Here is a 20,047-nt window from a genome sequence, read left to right on the forward strand (position 1 = left end):
AACAGCTGCTAATATTGCATGATATTGCTCTTCTGCATACCATGCAGAGAGTACAGAATTAGAACACTGAATCAGAAATCAGACAGATACCTGGCATAATGAGAGTAGTGGTATTTATTCACATTTGCTCATGACATGGAGTGTTTGAGTGTATGTGGTGGGCGGGTAGAGACGTATGAAAGCGATGACAGAAGGGCGTCAGTCCGATTATTTTACCAAGTCAACACAAGTGATCTGGTCTGGACACACCAATCGTACAAAAATAGACATTCATCAACCGACTGACTCACTGGTAATCATTCAATGTTCCAATGCTGATCCAACACCCAATGAACAGACGGGAGATCATAGCTTTTCACAGTTTCTTTATCCGGCCTTTCCCCCTCCCCCTCCCCCTGACACGTGTCCCACCGCGACCTCGCCATTTATCCTCAAACACGGATCGTGCAGTAACCATGGGAATGTCACCGCCCCCATCGCTATCCTCATCAGAGGAGCCGCTGCTGCTTTGCCCTGTTACCTTTGGGAGGCTCTTGGGTTGAGGAATGTGCTTGTGAGTTATGGAGGTTGACTCCATGTCATCGCTGCCACCGGTCACATCTTTTAGAGAACCAAGACGAGATTCGGCATTGACCGGTGGTGCAGACCCCAAGAACCCTCCTCCCGCCACGGACCCTGCAGTGTCTCGCTCCTTGTCCCCTCCTAGCTTCTTTTTCTGCTCCACCGACTTCCCTTTCCTCAATTTTGATGGGGAGATCATCTCTTCCTCATCGCTTTTTCCATCCTCTTCCTCCTCTCCCTCCATCCCTCCTCCCGCTCTCTCCTTCCGCTTCAAGCAGGTGACTGCGCGGCGAAGACGCTGGCTGCGGATGGCCTGTCTGTCCTGCTGCTCCATGCGGAAGAACGAGTCAATCCGCAACTGAGTCTGCAGACAAACGGTGGAAAGAATGTTACTAATGTTAGTTACCACCTTTTTCATCATTATTACACAGTCAAACAGGACACTGTGAAAGGGAGACAGTAGGGATGTAATCATCCAGATAAAAATCAAACATGCTTGAAAATTATTGCCGCAACCCCCATAGCCTGTGAGCAGATCGGGGTAGGTTTAAGATTGGATATTTGAACCCCTCACACTACAGGATAATTTGGTCAGATAATCGCTTCCTATCAGCCTTGAAAGGAGAACGTCCCTCCTGATCATCGGAAGCGGGGTTTCAAGGTTTCCCAATATCTTCCTAATTCTCCTGTAGCGTGAGCTACGATTATGGATGGAAATGTTGGTTGCTTGGTCCGGTCGGATGCAACACAGCGTCTAAGGGCTTGCGGGGCTTTTATACCCTTTGTCTTGTTTTTAGTGTAGGCTTGTAAGCTAATAATAATATGTTTTTCAAATTATTGATTTTGTTTAAAAGTAAATGTAATAAGTGCGATAATGTACAGGGAGATCGTCATCTTTGCAAAATAAACCTCTTCAGGGGGAAGCAGTACCTCATTAACCTGTCTGAATTTATTTTTTCAATACTGACTGGCAGTACATCCCTTTAGTTAACAGTCATGAGACCCCCTAACAGGGTTGAGCTGACATGCGTTGCTCTTCCAAGTACCTGGTGAACATTGAGCTGTTTAAGTACAGGCTGAAGTGTGTCCTCTGCCTTCTTACTGCTCCACCCAAAACGACTTTGACAGAATGTAAAAATGGTTAAGGAAATAACACAAACATGCATACTAGAATGCTACCCATTTAGCATAACCATTGACTGTACTACCTGTACCGTTTACAGCCTTGTTAATAAAGTATTCAATCAATCAATTTCACAAACCTTTGAGGACATTGCATTGACTTACATTCATTTAATATGCCAGTACCCTAACCAATCAACAAATCGATTTAACATGCTGTCCCCAATCAACCACTGTAGTTTGTTGTCCAAAACTTGTCCCAGAATGTGCCTTATGTCAGGAAAACACATGCATACCCACACATGCATACCCACACATACAAATAAAGGATATTCTTTTATAAGGTGGAGGTCTGGGCATCCCCAGCTGAAGGAGCTATCTGACTGTTCGACAGCTGGATGCAGGTAGGCCTGTGCTACAACAGGGTTGGGAAAGCCAGGCTGCAGTTTCAAGGCCTGCAGTTTTTTCTTAACCTTGGAGTCCCGTGGGTCAGACACCAAACGCTTTTTCTTCTGGGCTTCTGACCACCATTCACTGGAAGGCAGAGAGAGCAAACAGGCAGATAGAAGAAAGCCTTTTAAAATATACACCTGAACACAAAAAATACAGAAAACACTAACATACCATTGGCATTAAAGTGTATGGCTTCTGAGTGACACCACAATGGATACATGAACTTATTGCATACAATCATGTCAAACACTTTAGATGTGTTCTATTACAACAAGTTATTGAAATGTAAGCAGTTGAAGTCCAGTGTATAATGAAATGTATTCTAAAGAAGGTCTTATGAATCAAAATTTGACATATTTGGTTCAAGGATGATTCCTCTGTGTGAAACCAACTGTCAAACATAGAGGCGGAATCATGGCGGTCTGGGGATCTTTTGCTGGAGTCAGCAACTTGCACCCTGGATTAAAAGGGCTACCACAGCATTTTGTAGCACCACCATGCAATGGTCTACACCCAATTGGTCAGGGGTTCATGCCACAGCAAGATAATAACCCAAAACACCTCCAGGGTCAGTCAGAACTACCTTAGAAGAATACAGTAGGTAGGCTTCAAATCATGGAATGGCCAGCACAGTCACAGGGTGAAAGCAAAGCAACTGACAAGTGCAACACACTTCGGCTGTTAAATCTACAAAAAATTTTGTTTAAAGAAATTAATTCTGATGCAATACAATGAGATTTGTGAATTTAACCAACACACAACCACACACACACAAACACAGACCTAAATTGCGTGAGTGGTTCCATGCTTGGCCCAGGAAATTCGTTGAGGATCTCCATACCAGTGACGTAGCCCACTCCTGGGATTCCTTCCGTGTAGTCGCTACCCAGCAGGTAGGCCAGGTTGATGAGCTTGCTCCTGTCCAGACCTGGGGACCGAGAAAGGACAGGATGCGGTAAGAAAGATGGGGAGTGAACCATGACTTTGCAACTCTTACGGGTCCACTTGACTCCATGTGTACACTCTCAGAGTTATGGGGGTCCTTGAAATAAAAAAAGTTGGAGAATCACAGGTCTGCTGACAGCTGTGTGAATGACTCATTTGAGAACTCTGAGCACTCAAGACTTAACCCATTAAGACCTGGAACTGTGTCATTTTTAGATTAGAGCTAAAAAGCATTATTTTACACTTTTGGCTATTCAAAAATAGCAGATCAACAAGCTCATAGCGCGGCACTGAGTGCCGCGCTACGAGCTTGTAGATCTGCTATTTTTGAAAATTTGTGAAAATTGTGTGCAAATCTTTGAATATATATATTTTTAAAGCGAATATTTTAACTCAAATCTTTGCTTCTGGGGGTCCCTGGAACAAAATATTTTGATGGGGGTCCGCGGCTAAATACATATAATTGTGGGGGTCCTTGACATGAAAAATATTGAGCACCACTGATATAGAAACATACGTTTTTCAGAAAACTGTTGAGATTTAGGAGACAAGTAGAATCTGCTTCAGGTCTCAATGGGTTAAAACGTTACAGCCTTGAGTACTCAGAGTTTCAGGTAGCGTGGCGTGCCCGCTGACCGCCAGTCAGTCATCATCACCGACTTCAACGCCCGTCCCTGCTATGTGCCGGATAAACATCTCAGATTAGCACCCTGCAGTGGTGTTGATCCGAGGTGTTAAACTTCAGAGAGAAACATTAGAACCGAGTCTGAACTTGGCATCATATTTGAATTTGTCATTAGATATGTAGCTCTGACTTATCAAAGGAGTTGTCACAGACACAGTACATTCGGTGGCACTGACCCAGCTGGTTTTGAAGGTCAATGAACTGGTAGTGCTCGACGTATTTGCTCTGACTGAAGAAGTTCTTGTAGACATGTCTCCCTCCGAACAGCCAGACATCAGAGTCATCTGTGATGGTCCCATGGGTGTGGTCAGAGCGGTCCAGTGCCGCACACTGAGCTTCAGCCTCCATGGGAGCCACCACGTAGGGAACACCAAACAACCTCAGTAGCTCCTTTTATGGAGGCAGAAAACATTCATATAGCTGTTACACAGTGCAGCAACATATCGTACGCATTGTGAGCTTGTAGACTGCTATTTTGATACATATTGACAGTGAAAGTGGTGTTTTTATACTTATTTAACCAATGGAAAGTAAGTAAACAAGAGTTTGAGACTAAACTACATTGGATCCATTGGAACAGAGGTTTTTTCTTTTCTGAAAACTAACAGTTTTGGACATAAAAGGTTTCCTATATTAAACATAATATTGAATAATATTCAATACTAAATTCATAACAATAATATTCAACATATCAAAACTAGAGATGCTTGTAACTTTGTGTGTGTCACACACACACACACACACCTGTATGCACTGATGCTGTGCATGCGTCTATAGCATTTAATCACCTGGCTCTCCAGGCACATCTGTCCAGTGACTGTGGCAGCCATCCTCTCCTGTTGCTGTTTCTGTTCCTTCAGGCTGCTCTGCTGGACCTGCAGAGAGCTTTCCATTGCCTCCAGCTCCTCCTGCAGGAGGACACGGGTACTGCATCACCACACACCAGAAACTATAGAGCACTGAAGTCTGACGTAATTTGCGCATCCTACCGGGGTCGTGTTTTTTCCCCCATTCTGAATTCCCATAGACGTGTTTAATATCGCGTCAAATAAGAACTGTGTTCCAACAGTAAACAAATGATCCCGGCGGCTTGACTCATATGGATATGAAGCATCAACTGACGGTGAGAAAACGCTAATGTTACTTCCGCCGAATTAGTAAAATTTTCGCCAGAAACAGACTGCATCAAATATGAGTGACTGACTATCATAAACGATACAGAGCCACCTCCCTGACAATATCGCCGACACAGTTTGTTTATTTTTGGACCAAAATTCTTCACCCAAAAAGTTATTTTTATTAATTTCTTTGCTTATAAGTTAAAAGTTCTCTTAAAGAAACTTTAATCTAATCTAAGTTTTTCCAATTGATTAGATAAAGTTGCACTTTTTGACAAGATATCGGTCAAAACATGGGTTAATCGGTGGTCTAGGACTCTCCAAACAGAATCGTCATCAGAACTCAACATCAGGCATCGGTTGGGATCTAATTTCATACTTACAGCATCAATGTGTTCCCATTCATTGGTGACAGGTGTGGAGCTGGAATCTCTCTCCCCGTCCTCCTTCACCTCCTCCATACTGTTCTCCTCTTCCTCCCCGTCTTCTAAATCATCAGCTGGGCTACTGAGAGGTTCCTCCTCTTCCTCTTCCTCCTTGTATTCCTCCTCATGGACATCTGCTGGAAGTCCCTTATCCTGGATGTGGGAATCACCTGCATCCTTCTCTGTTAATTCCTCCCCCTCGGACACCTCGATGAAGCTTTCTGGCAGAGCAGACGATAAAGCCACAACAATTAACACTAATTAGATTTTGAGATTTGAAGTCCTATTAAAAACATATTTTTCATCAAATCAAAAAGGAAACAAATCATAAAAATCATGATGATATAGAAAGCATATAAAAGCCTGATTTGGTTATAGTAAATTAAAGAAATAATCATGGATTTTGTCCTATGACAGCGATCCAGAAGAACACACCTTCTGAATCGCTCCCCTCGTTGTCTTCCTTCTTTGGTAAGGTTCCATGCCTCTCCTCCAATACGTCAATGCTGTCTTCACTCCCGTTATGTGATGGTAAAGGACGTGCATTCAGAGGCACCTGCAGCTGTCGGGGAGAGAGGATCGTGGACATGTCCTTTAGATCTGAGGCAACTCTCTGGGACTGACCTGAACAGTCCTTTTGATCATGTCCCATGTCCTCTCCTGTCCCTTCATATTCCAATACTCCTCTTTCTTTGTGTTCCTTCCTGTCTTTCTCTCCTCCACTCCCCACATGAATTAACGTCTTTCGCTTTGTCTGCTCTTCTAACTCCATCGATGCTTCTCTCTTATTCGGAGTCTCTTCTTTGTTAGGGTGTCCATCACTATGTGTCAGTACTGCAACATTAAGTGCTTCTATTGCCTCCTCCAACTCGTCTTCAGAATTACTGTCCAACAACCTATCTCTTGTATGAACATTTTGGCCCGATTTGTTCTCTGTGTGTTGTTGAGGATTAATACACTGAAGGTCATCAGCTTCTTTCTCGTCTTCTGAACTGCTTATGATCAGTCGTGGTGCAGGATGTCGACTCGTTGGCAGGGACTCATTTGGCGCTGGAACAATCAGAGCCTCTCTGTCACTCATGCCATTGTCGTCCTCTGCCAAAGCTCGTTGGATGGCCAGTCGGGTGCGAGGGGATACACTGCCACTCCTCTTCTCACTGACTCCAATTTCCTCATCTGAACTGTCATCCATAGCTGCCTGGATGGCCTTCAGAGAACGCGGTGAAGGGGGGTCAGCGTTCCTCTGAGGAGAGAGGGGAGGTTTCAATATGGATGGCTTGGGGGCTGAAGAGGGACCCTGTTCTTCGTCCTCCTCGACGACAGGACGCCACAGGGGCTCGGGTCTATCTCTCCTGCCCCGCGACAGGGGTCCCCCAGACCAGGGCTGGGCTGCCGGCTGGCTCTCTGGAGTCTTCTCAGTCTTTTTAGAGCCTGAGAAACAAAAAACAATCAAAAAAGACAATCATATTGCTATAAATGTGACTCCAATGCCCTGGCGTTTTCTTTCTGTGTTTCTGTTACCTTGAGATACTAGGGCTGCACAATTAATTGAACATAGTGATTTTATATTTCACAATTATGTAATATTATTTGGTCAGCTGGTGCACTTTTGTCTCGTCTCCTCACTTTGACACCAGAGATAATAACTAAAATATTATACAACATATCTATCCATCCATCAGGCTCACAGAGACCATTAGATACCATTTGACCAAAACGATGACATTGACAAGCACAGTGAGCAACAACTTTAAGAACATTATTATGGGCGACCTGACCAGCTCAGTGGCTGGGGTTCAATCCCTGGGTCATACCAAAGACTACAAACATGGTACCCCATGACTCCCTGCTTGGCACTCAGCATCAAGGGTTGCATTGGGGGTAAGTCCCTACGAGATACTTGCGTTGTGTCGGAATGTGTGGTGTATAGGTCTTCTCATTCCTTAAAGTGAAACCGATCAAATCCTCCATCCTCGCCTCTCCTTCTTGCCTCCTCGCTTGGAGGTGGGGGCTAAGGCACGAGGAAACGATGCGAGTGGAGGAGGCGAGGATGAAAGTTATAGTATTGGGATCTGGCTGTTCAGTGTGTGTGGGGATGGCTGATTTATCCTGTATGCATTGCAACAGGTGTGCACTGTGCAGTCACACCCAGCTCAGTCCAATTTGGACTGGTCAGGTCACAGGTGTGACTGCTTAAATCATCCACACCGCATCATCATGATCAATAATTGTGATTAAGCTAAATAATCAGGATTATCACTGTATCTGAAAGAACGGCTTCACCTTTAATGAGAATATAGTGAGAAGAGTCCTCGGAGAGGACCCTACGAGACTCCACACTGTGCTCCCCCTGATCTCCATCCTGTCCAAAGAGCTGTGGAGCCAAGCTAGCACTCTGCTGGCCCATCTCTCGTTCCACCGCCTCAAGACGCTTGTTCAGATGGTTCCTCTGCAGCAGACCAGCCAGTTGGTACTGTGAGAAGTCTCCTGATTGCTGGGGGGAGATTATGGGAATTCCCTGGATTAACTAGGGCAGGGGTTCTTAAACTAAGAGACCCAAAACCTAACCCATTTAACATGGTTCAAATGGGTTTATATAGGAAGGGGACGTGTCTGATAAAGTGAATATCAAATATCTAAATATCGAATCAAGCAACTTAAAAACTGTCTGGGGTGCAATGGTGCACAAAAAAAAGTGTGTTTAAGTGAAATACTCCTCATGATGATTGATTGTGAGACATATGAACCCCTTCACTGTAACCGTGAATGAAAATCTGTAAATAAAAACTAAGAAAAAAAAGGGAAATACCCCTTTGTGTGTGTGAGTGTGTGTGTGTGTGTGTGTGTGTGTGTGTGTGTGTGTGTGTGTGTGTGTGTGTGTGTGTGTGTGTGTGTGTGTGTGTGTGTGTGTGTGTGTGTGTGTGTGTGTGTGTGTGTGTGTGTGTGTGTGTGTGTGTGTGTGTGTGTGTGTGTGTGTGTGTGTGTGTGTGTGTGTGTGTGTGTGTTCATGTGTCTGTCTGCAATGTTTGTTTCACCTCTGGAGGCTTGTGGTACATGGTTCGGCGTCTTTTGCTAAACTCCTTCATGTCTTTGAGTATCTCATGTTTCATTTCAGGAGGCAGGCTGGTAAACCCCTCCGAGTTGATGTCCACTGAGTTGGGATGCTCATACAGTTCCTCCTGAGAAGACAAGAAAATAAATATCATCTAAAATATACACTTCATACAATGTCCCATCCATTGTTATTTGGGGGGGGGGCTTTTGCCTTTACTGATTAGCTATAGTGTGCAGAGAGACAGGAAACAGGCAGAGAGTCGGGGAGTGACATGCAGCAAAGGTCCGCCTTTGGCTATCGGCGCCCAAAGATCAGTTTTAAACATGTGGTGATTGTAATGTTACCTGATACATGAGGTGGTTTTCAGTCATCTCTTCCTGCTCTCGCTCTTCCTCCTCTTCTGAGCTGTAGGGATAAAGAAAGGATGGAGCAGATAACCTTAAATGCCCCTTTACTATTGATAAGTTAGCTGGGGACCCCCTAAATAAGTACAAGAAGCAGCCTCACTCTCTCTCTCTCTCTCTCTCTCTTGCGCACACACACACACACACACACACACACACACACACACACACACACACACACACACACACACACACACACACACACACACACACACACACACACACACACACACACACACACACACACACACACACACACACACACACACACCCACCTGTTCTGGTCCTTCTCCTCTGCAGGTGGCAGGGCTGGTAGAACATAAATGTCATCCACCTCATCTCTCCTGACATCAGAGATGCTGGGTAGAGGGTCTTTACTGTGGTGGACAAAAGTAAAAGCAACAGTTTTGTCTTTCACATTTGTCAGTCTTTTCAATCCTCTATTCGTGCTGATTTTCATGTCCCTACCTGCGGTCTCCAAGTGCAGCTTTGATGGCTTGTCTCTTTAAGAAGGTCTTGAGGAGTTTCTCGTTGGTTTGTTTGGACTCACGAGTCAACTCTTCCTTCCTCTGTCTCCTCAGGGCCTGTAGGAAGGACATTCCACATCACACACACAGCAGCATAATACGTATTACGTAGTCACCTCTAGTATGGTGTAAACAGACAATTTAGACACAGTCACAAACAGAGATCTCTCTGCGACCAGAAGCAGGACACAAACAAAATAGATCGCTGGTTATAAAAGTGGGGTCCTTAAGGAGGTTCCAGGGGGTCCCAGCTAACTTATTGATATTCAAGGGGCGTTCACACCAAGTACTATAACTTTAAAGATATACAGTAGTTTAAAAAATACTTCATTATAACTCAAGTGGATGGCAGAGTCATTATAGTGCTTAGTGTGAACGGCCCTTTAGGAACCAAATGGACCCTTAAAAGGTCTGTAACTCTGAGAGTGTACAAATGGAACCGGGTCCATTTGGTTCTATTTGAACACTCTTGAAGTTATGGCGGTCCGGTCCGTAGCCTAATGCATAACTGGGGGTCCTTGAAATTATTTAAATTTCTTCTGTTTGTTTTTTTTTCCTTTGGGGCTTTTTGCCATTTATTTCGATAGCACATGGGAGAGAGACTGGGAGTGAAATGCATCAAATCTACCGCCATGCTCAGGAATCAAAACCCGGGACACGCCGTCAGGCATCAAAGCCTTTGTGGAACGCGTCTTAACCACGCCATCGGCCGCCCCGAAATGAAAAGGCTTGAGAACCACTGAAATATAGACATCCTCTCCACGTACCAGAGTCTGCTTCTTCAGTAGTGGTGCGTCTCCATCAAACACAAACACTGGCTTTATGCGAAAGAAGAGCAGCTTACAGACGCGGTGGAAGAGTGTGAGGAGGTGGGCATTCTGAACGCTGTTTCCTTCCCGGTCCCTGACTCCCTTCACCGCCTGATTGAGCCAAATGCTGATGTCTGGAAGCTTGGTTAAGAATATAACTTGACACAATATTATACTTACCACTCAAGTGAAAGCAAAGCAATACATGTCACAAACATTCAACAAAAATGTGGAATGCCCTACCAAAAGGAGCACCTTCAGAAGGCTGCAATTCGAAAATGGCCCCTGTCAAAGTCTTTATTTTTCATACCAGTAACATTTAAGCTGATTGTATGACGTTCTGTATAGTGTATATCTGTCTGTCTCTTATATGTCATCATGATTTGTGTGCATGGTTATCTCATTTTAAACAAGCTTAGTGCTTTATGAGCCTTCCAGTTTAGTAGACCTTGTATTGCGAATTTGTACTTCCATGTACTGTTGTTCTCATGTCTTACTAAATAAAGTACATCAATCAATCAATCAATCAATCGATCAATCAATCATGGGAGTAAATTCATTACACATACTATAGTAAGACCATGTCCAGAGCAATAAATAACAGCACAAGTACAATATACAGTAACTATGTACGGACAGAGAGACAGGGTGGGGGGTCTCTCTTTCTCTGGGGATAGGAGCTCTCTCTCTCTGGGGGGGTAGGAGCTGTACTGCCTCCCCACCCAATCAATCAATACTGTATATTAAAAACATCAATTAATCAATCATCAGTCAATCAAGGATACCAACAGCCAGGATCTTTCCTTCCAGTGTCTCTGGGTTGACGGGTTTCCCAGTGCTCTCCAGCAGCCTCCACAGTCCCTGCACTCCCATGGTTTATTGCACAACAGTAATACGTGTGCGTGTTTAAAGTATACAGCGATAAGAAACTGTCTAGCCGGACTTTGGTAGTTTTTTTTCCGGACCAATTCAGTACTTGTCAGTCAGTTCATATGGAGACGATTCAATCGTTGTTCAACAGTGGTGGTGTAACTGTTATGTGTGTCATCTTTTGTGGGGGCTACGAATAAAGGTTCCAATCTCCATGGTTCCGATCAATGTTGAATGAATTAGGCCGGTTATATTACTGTGTTACACCGTGTGCTCGGGCACGCTTTTTCTGAACCCAGATCAGATTTGTACTATTTGAATAGTTTTTTAGAAAGAATGCTGCTAATTGTCCCAAAGTGACTGCAAAAGATTGCTGCTATTTGTTAAAAAAAAAAATCAAATACGACGCAATGTGCTCTGTTTGACACAATGCTGAGCCTGTAGCCCCTTCAACTTTCCCCATTTTCTTAAACTGTTTTCATTAATAATTATTATGTAATTATAATAATAATTATTATTATAATAATAATGGATTTTATTCATAATGCACTTTACATGTAAAAAATCTCAAAGTGCTTATTATATTTTGACACTTGCTTTGGCAGTGTAAACGTGTGTTTCTCATGCCAATAAAGCTCATTTGAAATGAATTGAATTGACTAAGTTTCATGGCTCAAACGTGAAAACAACAGCAACCGACCCCAGATCAGTACGGCTATGGTACGGGGTCTTTTTTTTTTTTTTTTTTTTACCTCAGTCCACCGGAACTGTCGGGGTTTTGGCCAACAACATCCGGTCCGGACGGACAGACGGACTGGATACAAGATGGCGACGGCAACACCAAATAAACCCAGTGAACAATAAGCTGACTAAAAGCACCAGTTGTGTTGTTGACATCAGGACGCACTCTCTGTCGGTATGTTTTTGTCAGCTTATCCTTTCTCCGTATTATTAGCTTATTATCGAAACTCAAAGGATTTGGCAGTGTGTGTTACCATTTACAAATGCATCTTGTTTGTTGCTAGCTGGTCCATAAACTGTAATGAATGGTTGAATTCACAGCAACAGCGTCGACGCTGTGGTCAATGGATGGACCTTTGGTCCTCAGATATGAAGCTAGTGCAATACTTGGTGCTTTCTTTTAACAATCCGTCTGTATCACCAAAGTACAGTGGTGGGAAAACATTCTTACTTAAGTAAAAGTATCATACCGTAATGTAGAAATGCTGTTACTCTGTACATATTTTTATTTTTGATTTCTACTCGTTTATATGATGTTTTTGCATAGTAGTGTACATTTGTCTGTCATTAAATGTTTCGTTGAATTGAGTACAAAAGACCCCAATAGAAATAAGCCATAGGCTTTCTTGGGTTTAAAATAGCAGACCTTGTATTGAACTGTGATTCCCTGTGCTTGTCTTTGCAAACTGTTAATAAAGTATTCAATTAATCAATACTAAATCCGGAATTCAAAATGTACTTGAGTAAAAGTACAAACGGTACATCACAAGTTTTCAAATGTGTAAAAAGCCTTTGAAAATAGCAGATCTACAAGCTGAGCGTTTAGATCGGTTATTTTCAAATGGCCAAAATGTATATAGGGCTGAAGTGGTTAATGTATGTTTTGTAATAACAATCAAATTTACACCACTACCATGGAAGGACCTTTGGTCCTCAGATTTGAAGCATGATACTTGCAACATTCTTGCAACAACCCGTCGGTATCACTGAAAGTGTCGTTAAAGTCAATATTTGGATGTTTGGAAGAAAGCAACTCTGATGTGCATTGTTGTTGTTATTGTTGCCATTCTCTTTGTTGTGTTAATGACCGTACAGTTTGTTTGTTGTTGAGGAGTTACTTGTTTGTCTCTCAGCTCCAGATTTGACATCTAGATGACAGGACCATATCATAGTCTGTGTTGGTGTCTGCTGGCTTTGGGACAAACCGTTCATACACAAATGTACATTTCTATTATTTTTTAGGGAAAAGAGAACGACTGACACGACTTTCTCGCTACTCTAAGACACTTCCATCATGACTACTGCAGTAGCTGTAAGAGGTATGTAATATACAGTATTTGAAACACCACACAAACACTTTGTGTTTACATTCCTCCATAACTGCTCAGCCAGTCACAGGCTCACAGCACACTGATGAGAAGTTCTGATAAAACTCTAGCCAAAACAGTCTCTGAAGACTTTTCAGTAGCCATGTCTTCCATACCTTTTATTCTCTTTCCCGTGTCTTGTGCTCACAATACCATTGATGGGGAGGTGAGTGAGCAGGAATTTGAATTCCTCTTGATCCAGTTTGATTTTGAGAGTGAGAGTGTAGACCGCTGTGGAGTAAAGATAATTATCCTGAGAAGACTCTGCGCTTTGTCCCCTCTTCCAGATTCTGCCCATGTGCCTGTCAGGGGCCCTGGTGATGGGATGGAAACGGATAAACCACCAGTCGCAGTCGAGATTGTCACGGATACACTTCCCCCAGAGCCTGCCGTAATTCCCCTGCTGAAGAAGATGGTGGTGAGTCCCAAACGCGTCTCAAGATCGGCTCACACGGTTGCCCAGCCTCCAGGCGTGCTTCATCTGGGCAAGGTGAGCCGAGAGGTCTGCACGGAGTTGGAGGTTGTGAGGATTGTAGTCCCACGTGCTGCTATTAGCCGCCATGGACGTGTAGTATCTGCTGCTGAGTCCAAAGGGGAGGCTGGGCAGCAGGCTGAGGAACACCCTTCACACTACCCGCCTCTGGTGGAGGACTGGAGAGGAGCGTTAGAGAAGTTACAGAACTCTGAACGCAGGCTACTGCAGGATAAAGAAGGCCTTTCCAATCAGCTTCGTGTCCAGACAGAGGTAAGACCCCAATAAAGCTATTATGATTATATTAATGTCTTATTTCAGCAGAATTCCCACTATTAAAGCAATTTAACTGAAATGTAAAGATATAGCAATCAATTAAAGTACTTAGTTCGGTGTTCAGTAATGCCAGCATAGAAATTAAAAGAGTAGCTCCACCATCAGTAAAAATGAACAAGATGGGGTCTAATACCGATGAGGCATCCCTGTGGACCTCTGACGTCATAATCATGACATCAGTCTTGTAAATATGGATTTATACAGTATATCAACAACCAACAAAGGGTTAAGCACCTGCATTTATTCAGTATTGATGATGTCGTCATATACAGTATTATATACATAATCTGTGCAGTCCAAGGCCCTTTAAGTTCCATCATAAACTTAAAGTGAAATATTAAACAAAGTGTGTAGAACACATGAAAACAAATTTGTGGGGTTCTATTTTAGCCTAGTGGCAACATGTATAAGAAATTTGACACTGATCGGTCGAGTGGTTTTGGTTTGAGAGATTCTCTCTCATAGACAGACACGTCTCACACACACACAGAAAGCTACCCTCTTTCAGAGTCACGGCGTAAAAAAATCACAATAATACGTGTAAAATATTCCGGGATTTATTTCCTTGGCCTACTGGCAGAGCGCACAAGAAATTTGGCGCTGTTCACCTCAGTGGTGTTTGGACTCAAACAGACCTGTATTTTGTATAATGTATATTCACTTGGTGGTATTTATCCATGCCTGAGACATTCACCTGTCATATTTTCAAACCTTCCATTGTTCTAGGTGAATCGTGAACTAAAGAAGCTGCTGGTGGCTTCAGTGGGTGATGACCTGCAGTACCATTTTGAACGTCTGTCACGGGAGAAGAACCAGTTGATTTTGGAGAATGAAGCTTTGGGCAGGAACTGGGCACACACTGCTGAGCAACTGGAACGTATGAGCATCCAATGTGATGTTTGGAGGAGCAAGTTCCTGGCCAGCAGGTACAGAGTTTGAATAGACAGCAATATTTGTAGTGTTGCATTAAAAGTGGAGATTGTACTGTGTAGGGATAGGTGTGTGTATTTCAGAAATAGAAATGGGTAGATGACGTAAAAATGGGGAGAAAGGGATTGTAATACTTTTAAATTATAAATGTTCACTATTATTCTACATAAAAGTACCAATTATACGATGATGGTGTTTAGTGGATACCAGTAGTTGAATTTAACGTGTCTGTCCAGAGTCATGGCAGAGGAGTTGACCAATGCTAGAGCAGCCCTGCAACGACAGACCAGAGAAGCCCAAGGTGCTATTCAGGACCTCCTGTCAGAGAGAGAAGAGTTCTATAGGGACATGATGCTCACACACAGGTATGTGCACTGTATCAGAACTCAAATAGGACTGCCACAAAAGGCAGTCTTGCACCAATATGCGTAAGCACAGTTGGCCTTGTATCCTCACATGCTTTCAATTCCATTTGTCAGATCACTTGAGCAGCTTTTAGTGTCCCTCCAGTGGGGCAGACAGCAAACCTACTACCCCAGTGCACAGTCCCTTAGCACGGGTGAGCTGGCTATAGCCAACCAGAAGCTGGCTGAGTCCATCAACTCCCACCTGCTGGGAAAACTGAACAACAGTGTGGTGAAGAGCGGCAGCAGCACACCCCCAGAATTGTGCAACACACCAGCTGAGAAGATGGCTGAGAAGGTGTGGTATTAGTCAGCACACTGTCTACTTTAAACAAAATATATTGCGACACACTAAAATCCTGAATGTTAATTTAACTATTTGAGAGTGTACAGATGGAACCATTTGTTCACTCTGAGTTAAATTAACACTCGAGATTTTGCCATGTACCATATTCTTCCTATAACCCAGAGGTCTTATCTTTCCTCTTTGTTCTCTCTCCCTTGCAAATCCATGCTAGGTACTGAAGAGTTTACACCCTACTTCTTGTCCAGAGGAGGTTGAGTCCCCACTCTGTGACTCTTCTCCTTCTACCTTTCTGAACAATAAGAAGAGTATCGGCAGGTTCCACCCATACACCCGCTATGAGAACATTACCTTCAACTGCTGTGAACGTTGCACTGGGGACATCCTGGTGCTGTAGAGGTCAAAGAAGGGGCTACATAACCTCCAGTCATCCATGTCAAAGTTCATGTCAAATGCTTTGAACACAGTTCAATTTATATTTGACAAATCATGTTCTTTTGGCGGCATGGGTTCTCTGTGTGAGGTAATTATTACTACAGTCAACACCAAAAGACAGCCACTCGCACATGCACACGTTTACAGTGTCCATGCCAGCATGGGGCTGATGTTAAACATTTCAGTGTTCAGCAGGACAGAGATTACTAACAATTTGATTATTTTCCTGTGTTTCGAATGGTATTTTTGAATGAAACATGGTAGTGGCCTTCCATTTCATCATAATGGTTTTGATGGAAAAAGGGGCCTTTTGAGGGCTATTTTAATAATTTAAACAGGAAGCGCTATTTGGTTTTTGTTCAAGTGTTACAAGACATGCAAGCTGTGTTTCATTAACATTGCTGCATTTGTATTATTTATCTCTTTGTAGAACTCCAAAAGTGGTCTGTACTTGGGCTGCACAATACTTTAACCTACAGTAGGTGAAATGCCAGCATGAAACAATCATGCGTTGTTACCACATACCTGAGGGATTGACTGGTAATTGGTGGTGGTACAATTGGTCAACTACAGTGTGTGTAGACAACTATACACAAGTAAAAAGACCATGGTATTGTCACATGTGGTCCATAATAGCAATATTTCGAACAGTATAATTTACATTTTAGATGTGATTTTAATTGTGTATTGTACATTGAATTGTATTCTTGAAAATAATTGTTTAGGCTTTAATTATGGTTGAGTTTTTTTATTTATTATATATTTTTGTTGGTATGAGATTTAGGCTTCGTCCACACGTACACGGGTATTTTCATAAACGCAGATATTTCGTTTTCGTTTTTGAAAACCTCCGCGTCTACACGGCCCTGTTTAAAAAAATCTCTCTGTCCACACGACAACGGCTAAACGTTACACGACCCATGCAAAAACTCTGTTTACCGTGTCCACACGGGAACACATAGCCGGAGTTTTTAAAAATCTACACTGTGGCAGGAGTTTTCCAAAAGATGCGTTTACATGGAGCAAAAACGCGTTTGCGTGTGGACGAACCCCCCAAAACGCATATAAAAAGCTACGTTTATGAAAATACCCGTGTACGTGTGGACGAAGCCTTATATTCATTTTCAAAGCAATTTTCATTTTCTCGCATTCAAGACCAAGACGATAGTATATTTAATGGATACTTTGATGTGATTGTTTTGGAGTGCAGAGATCATAAGCAATACAAAAGTACCCACTCATATCTTTCATACATTTAACGAATACTGGATGAGGAGCTTATATTACTGTATTTGCGTTTTGCACTGCTATACTGTGTCCTTGATTTGATTAACTTTTTGAATCTTGTATCTGCCATTTGTTGAGATTTCCTGAAATCATACTGCACACTATTGTATTTTGGGTGATTATTAAGATGCTGTTCCCAATTGTGGTACCCATGTTTCAAACTTGAAATCAAAAGAAAGATGTTTTAAGGCTTTTATCTTTCTTGTATGCATTAAAACAAAATCATGTCAGAGACCAAAATAAACGTTTCTATTTTCAAAATATCTATTTCATATTTTAACACCTGAACTGAAAACGAAGCATTGAAATCTTTGACAGGAATATGAACATAATTCAACACTTACTCAGTGCCAAGTTATTTAATATAACAAAAGGTTTAATTCAAAATGAGCAACCACATTTTACATTTTATCTCCCTGTACATTCCAAGCCAGGCTCACATCCTTCATTGAGTCTGGATGTAAACAGACATGTCAGTTGAGATCACTTTTCGTCCCACCAGTTTTTCTTGTTCCTGCCTGTCATTTTGGCCTGTCCTAACTGTCCGCTTAATGATGTCCGTAGCCTGGTTACAGCTGATTTGTTATCTTGAGTTGATCCTGCCCTCTTGCTCATCGCAATTCTGTCCTCATTCCTTTCTCTGACAATGCCTGTGAACCCAGAATCCCTCATTCTGTAGGCAGCTGCCCCTCTATTAGCTTCTGATTTCTCATTGTAAACCTTATGTGTCGCCTTGGCACCAGAAGCCTTCCTATCCTTGTAACCCCCCTTCAAGAACCATTTCTCTGGTTGGTGGTATCCATCATGCTTCCTCATCGGCACAAACGAGAAAGCGTCTTCCCACTTCCCTGTGTCCTTAAGTGTCAGCAGGATACGCATCATCTGGTCCAAAGTCAGGTTCTTTGCCCCCACGTCCCAGTGGAGAAACTCATCGAGTGGTAGTCGGGCTGTGGCTAGATTCAGACGCTTCGCATTGGCCAACGACACGCCTTTCTGGATACTGCGGTCCACAAGGGCTCCAACAATGTAGACTTTGGAGTGATCAATGGTGCGGAGGACGTTAGGGGAGTCAGCGGTGAGGTACACAAGACGTTCACGGGGGAAGACATCAACATGCTGGTGGTTTGTTGAGGTCATTAGCAGGCGATCCCAGGCCTCGGCACCATAGCGTTTTTGAATCTCCTTCATGTAGGCTCCGTCTGGCTGCAAATTGCAGAAGTGAAGATGGAAGGGCTCAACAGCGCGACGATTCCACGCCTCCACCTCCATCAGCTGACTCACCGCGTTCCTGATCTCACGCGAGGTCATGTTTTGCTCATAGCTCATATCAAAGACCAGTGGCTGGCCAAAAATCATGGCCTGGGCACTTCTCCAGGCCAGCACCTTGTCCAGGGAGCGGTTCCAGAACTTGAGGAGGAAAGTGTTTTTCAGTTGCTGTCCTTCCCCATCCTCTTCCTCATCCTCATCCTCCTTCATGGCAGCCCATTCAGCCTGCTTCTTCTGCTTCTTTTCCTTAAGGCTCTTTTTGACGCCCTCTTTTATGGCCAGGAATTTAAGATACTTTTTCTTTGAAGTCTTGGTGGTGAGCTTCGCCAGCTCCTGAACCTCCTCATCAGTCATCTGAGCTGGGACAGACTTCCCAGCCTCTCGCCACATCAGGACCAATTCGCGGGTAGCCTCGAGGATGGAATCCTCTTCAGCATCACCTGGTGTTCCTCCAGGAGTCCCACCACCCTCTGCTCCCTGGTCAGCGTCTCCTTGCTTTTCATCTGCGGTGACTTGAGATCTCATGAGAGATTTCCATGCGTTCACATCTATTTGCTCTTTCTCCTCCGACTGTTGTGGTGTTGGGGTCACATCTTTCCTCGCAGGACACCCAGCACTGAATAATCGAACCCACTGAGCGGATGAACAGGTACAGCCATGATGTCTAGTCGCTCCTTCCTTGACAGCAGTGGCTAGCAAAGGAAGACGGTGTTTCCACAGCTTAGAGAGAACCGACGTGGAGAATAACCGTATCATGGCTAAACGATTTAAGCAAGTAAATATTTAAGTCAATAATGTCACCTTTGGACAGTCTGACGTAAAATGACGTGTGTGTGTGTGATCCTGTCGCACCAACATGAGCAGACGACGCAGTTTTTCTTCTGTTTCACTGGCACTATCAACTCTTTTGTTGTTAATAGGAGCGATGAACATTGAACTCGCTGCGGTAGCATCCGAGAAACCCCGGTATGAAAGCACAGGGAAAGGTATAAGTTGATTTTTTACGCCTATTTAATATCCATGCTTGTTTGCGTGCGAGTTTAGTGGAAGGTCACGTTGTACAATGGTGTGTGACATCTTAATATGTCGTAGTGAAGTCAGTGTTGCCAGGTTTTGTGAAAGAAATAAGCAACCAGGTGTAGGAAAACAAGCTCTAAAGAAGCTACGGTAGGCCACATGAGCACTTTAAACCACACACACTATGAAGCATATATCTGCTATTTTCAAAGACTGTTGAAATAAAATGTGGAATATTTTGAATATCTTTTTAAACAATTCAACACAAATGTTCGCTGGCACAAAACAGTTTAATGAAAAATATTGAGAACAACTAGTTTGAATAATAATTAAAATATTTGAAAGCAAGCCTAAATAAGCAAGTACACTTTAGAGACAAGACAACAAATCGCAACCCGCAACTGGTAATCTGGTACATAGATATAACTATGATCTGGTATACCAATATTTTACAGAAAAAGAAGCCCAAAGTCGCTTATAATAAGCCGACATGGCAACGGTTAAATGTAACTCC

The 20,047-nt window shown here is 43.2% G+C and overlaps 3 protein-coding genes across 3 annotated transcripts; 1 reads left to right on the top strand and 2 right to left on the bottom strand.

The window, feature by feature from the left end:
• Nucleotides 1–120: 120 nt before the first annotated feature.
• On the bottom strand, nucleotides 121–11,121 carry ercc5 (excision repair cross-complementation group 5). The gene is made up of 15 exons (XM_084060065.1): nucleotides 10,890–11,121; nucleotides 10,063–10,238; nucleotides 9,237–9,352; nucleotides 9,044–9,145; nucleotides 8,709–8,769; nucleotides 8,345–8,488; nucleotides 7,593–7,803; nucleotides 5,745–6,740; nucleotides 5,268–5,530; nucleotides 4,555–4,674; nucleotides 3,943–4,156; nucleotides 2,920–3,064; nucleotides 1,984–2,217; nucleotides 1,608–1,680; nucleotides 121–925 (listed from the first exon to the last, which is right to left on the bottom strand). The coding sequence occupies exons 1-15, from the start codon at nucleotides 10,975–10,977 to the stop codon at nucleotides 356–358; spliced, it is 3,513 nt and encodes a 1,170-aa protein (XP_083916191.1). The 5' UTR covers nucleotides 10,978–11,121; the 3' UTR covers nucleotides 121–355.
• Nucleotides 11,122–11,787: 666 nt separating this feature from the next.
• blzf1 (basic leucine zipper nuclear factor 1) lies at nucleotides 11,788–15,935 on the top strand. Its single transcript, XM_084042851.1, has 7 exons — nucleotides 11,788–11,890; nucleotides 12,958–13,034; nucleotides 13,370–13,827; nucleotides 14,617–14,816; nucleotides 15,057–15,185; nucleotides 15,300–15,522; nucleotides 15,743–15,935. Exons 2-7 carry the CDS (start codon nucleotides 13,010–13,012, stop codon nucleotides 15,923–15,925), a joined length of 1,218 nt encoding a protein of 405 aa, XP_083898977.1. The 5' UTR covers nucleotides 11,788–11,890; nucleotides 12,958–13,009; the 3' UTR covers nucleotides 15,926–15,935.
• A 1,798-nt stretch (nucleotides 15,936–17,733) lies between these two features.
• On the bottom strand, nucleotides 17,734–19,566 carry trmt10c (tRNA methyltransferase 10C, mitochondrial RNase P subunit; the record flags this gene model as incomplete). Its single annotated transcript, XM_084041687.1, has 1 exon — nucleotides 17,734–19,566. Exon 1 carries the CDS (start codon nucleotides 19,270–19,272, stop codon nucleotides 17,734–17,736), a length of 1,539 nt encoding a protein of 512 aa, XP_083897813.1. The 5' UTR covers nucleotides 19,273–19,566.
• Between the last annotated feature and the right edge of the window lie 481 nt (nucleotides 19,567–20,047).

The sequence above is a fragment of the Gymnoscopelus microlampas genome, assembly GCF_963454915.1.
Source record: "Gymnoscopelus microlampas genome assembly, chromosome: 1".
NCBI classification, from domain to species: Eukaryota; Metazoa; Chordata; class Actinopteri; order Myctophiformes; family Myctophidae; genus Gymnoscopelus; species Gymnoscopelus microlampas.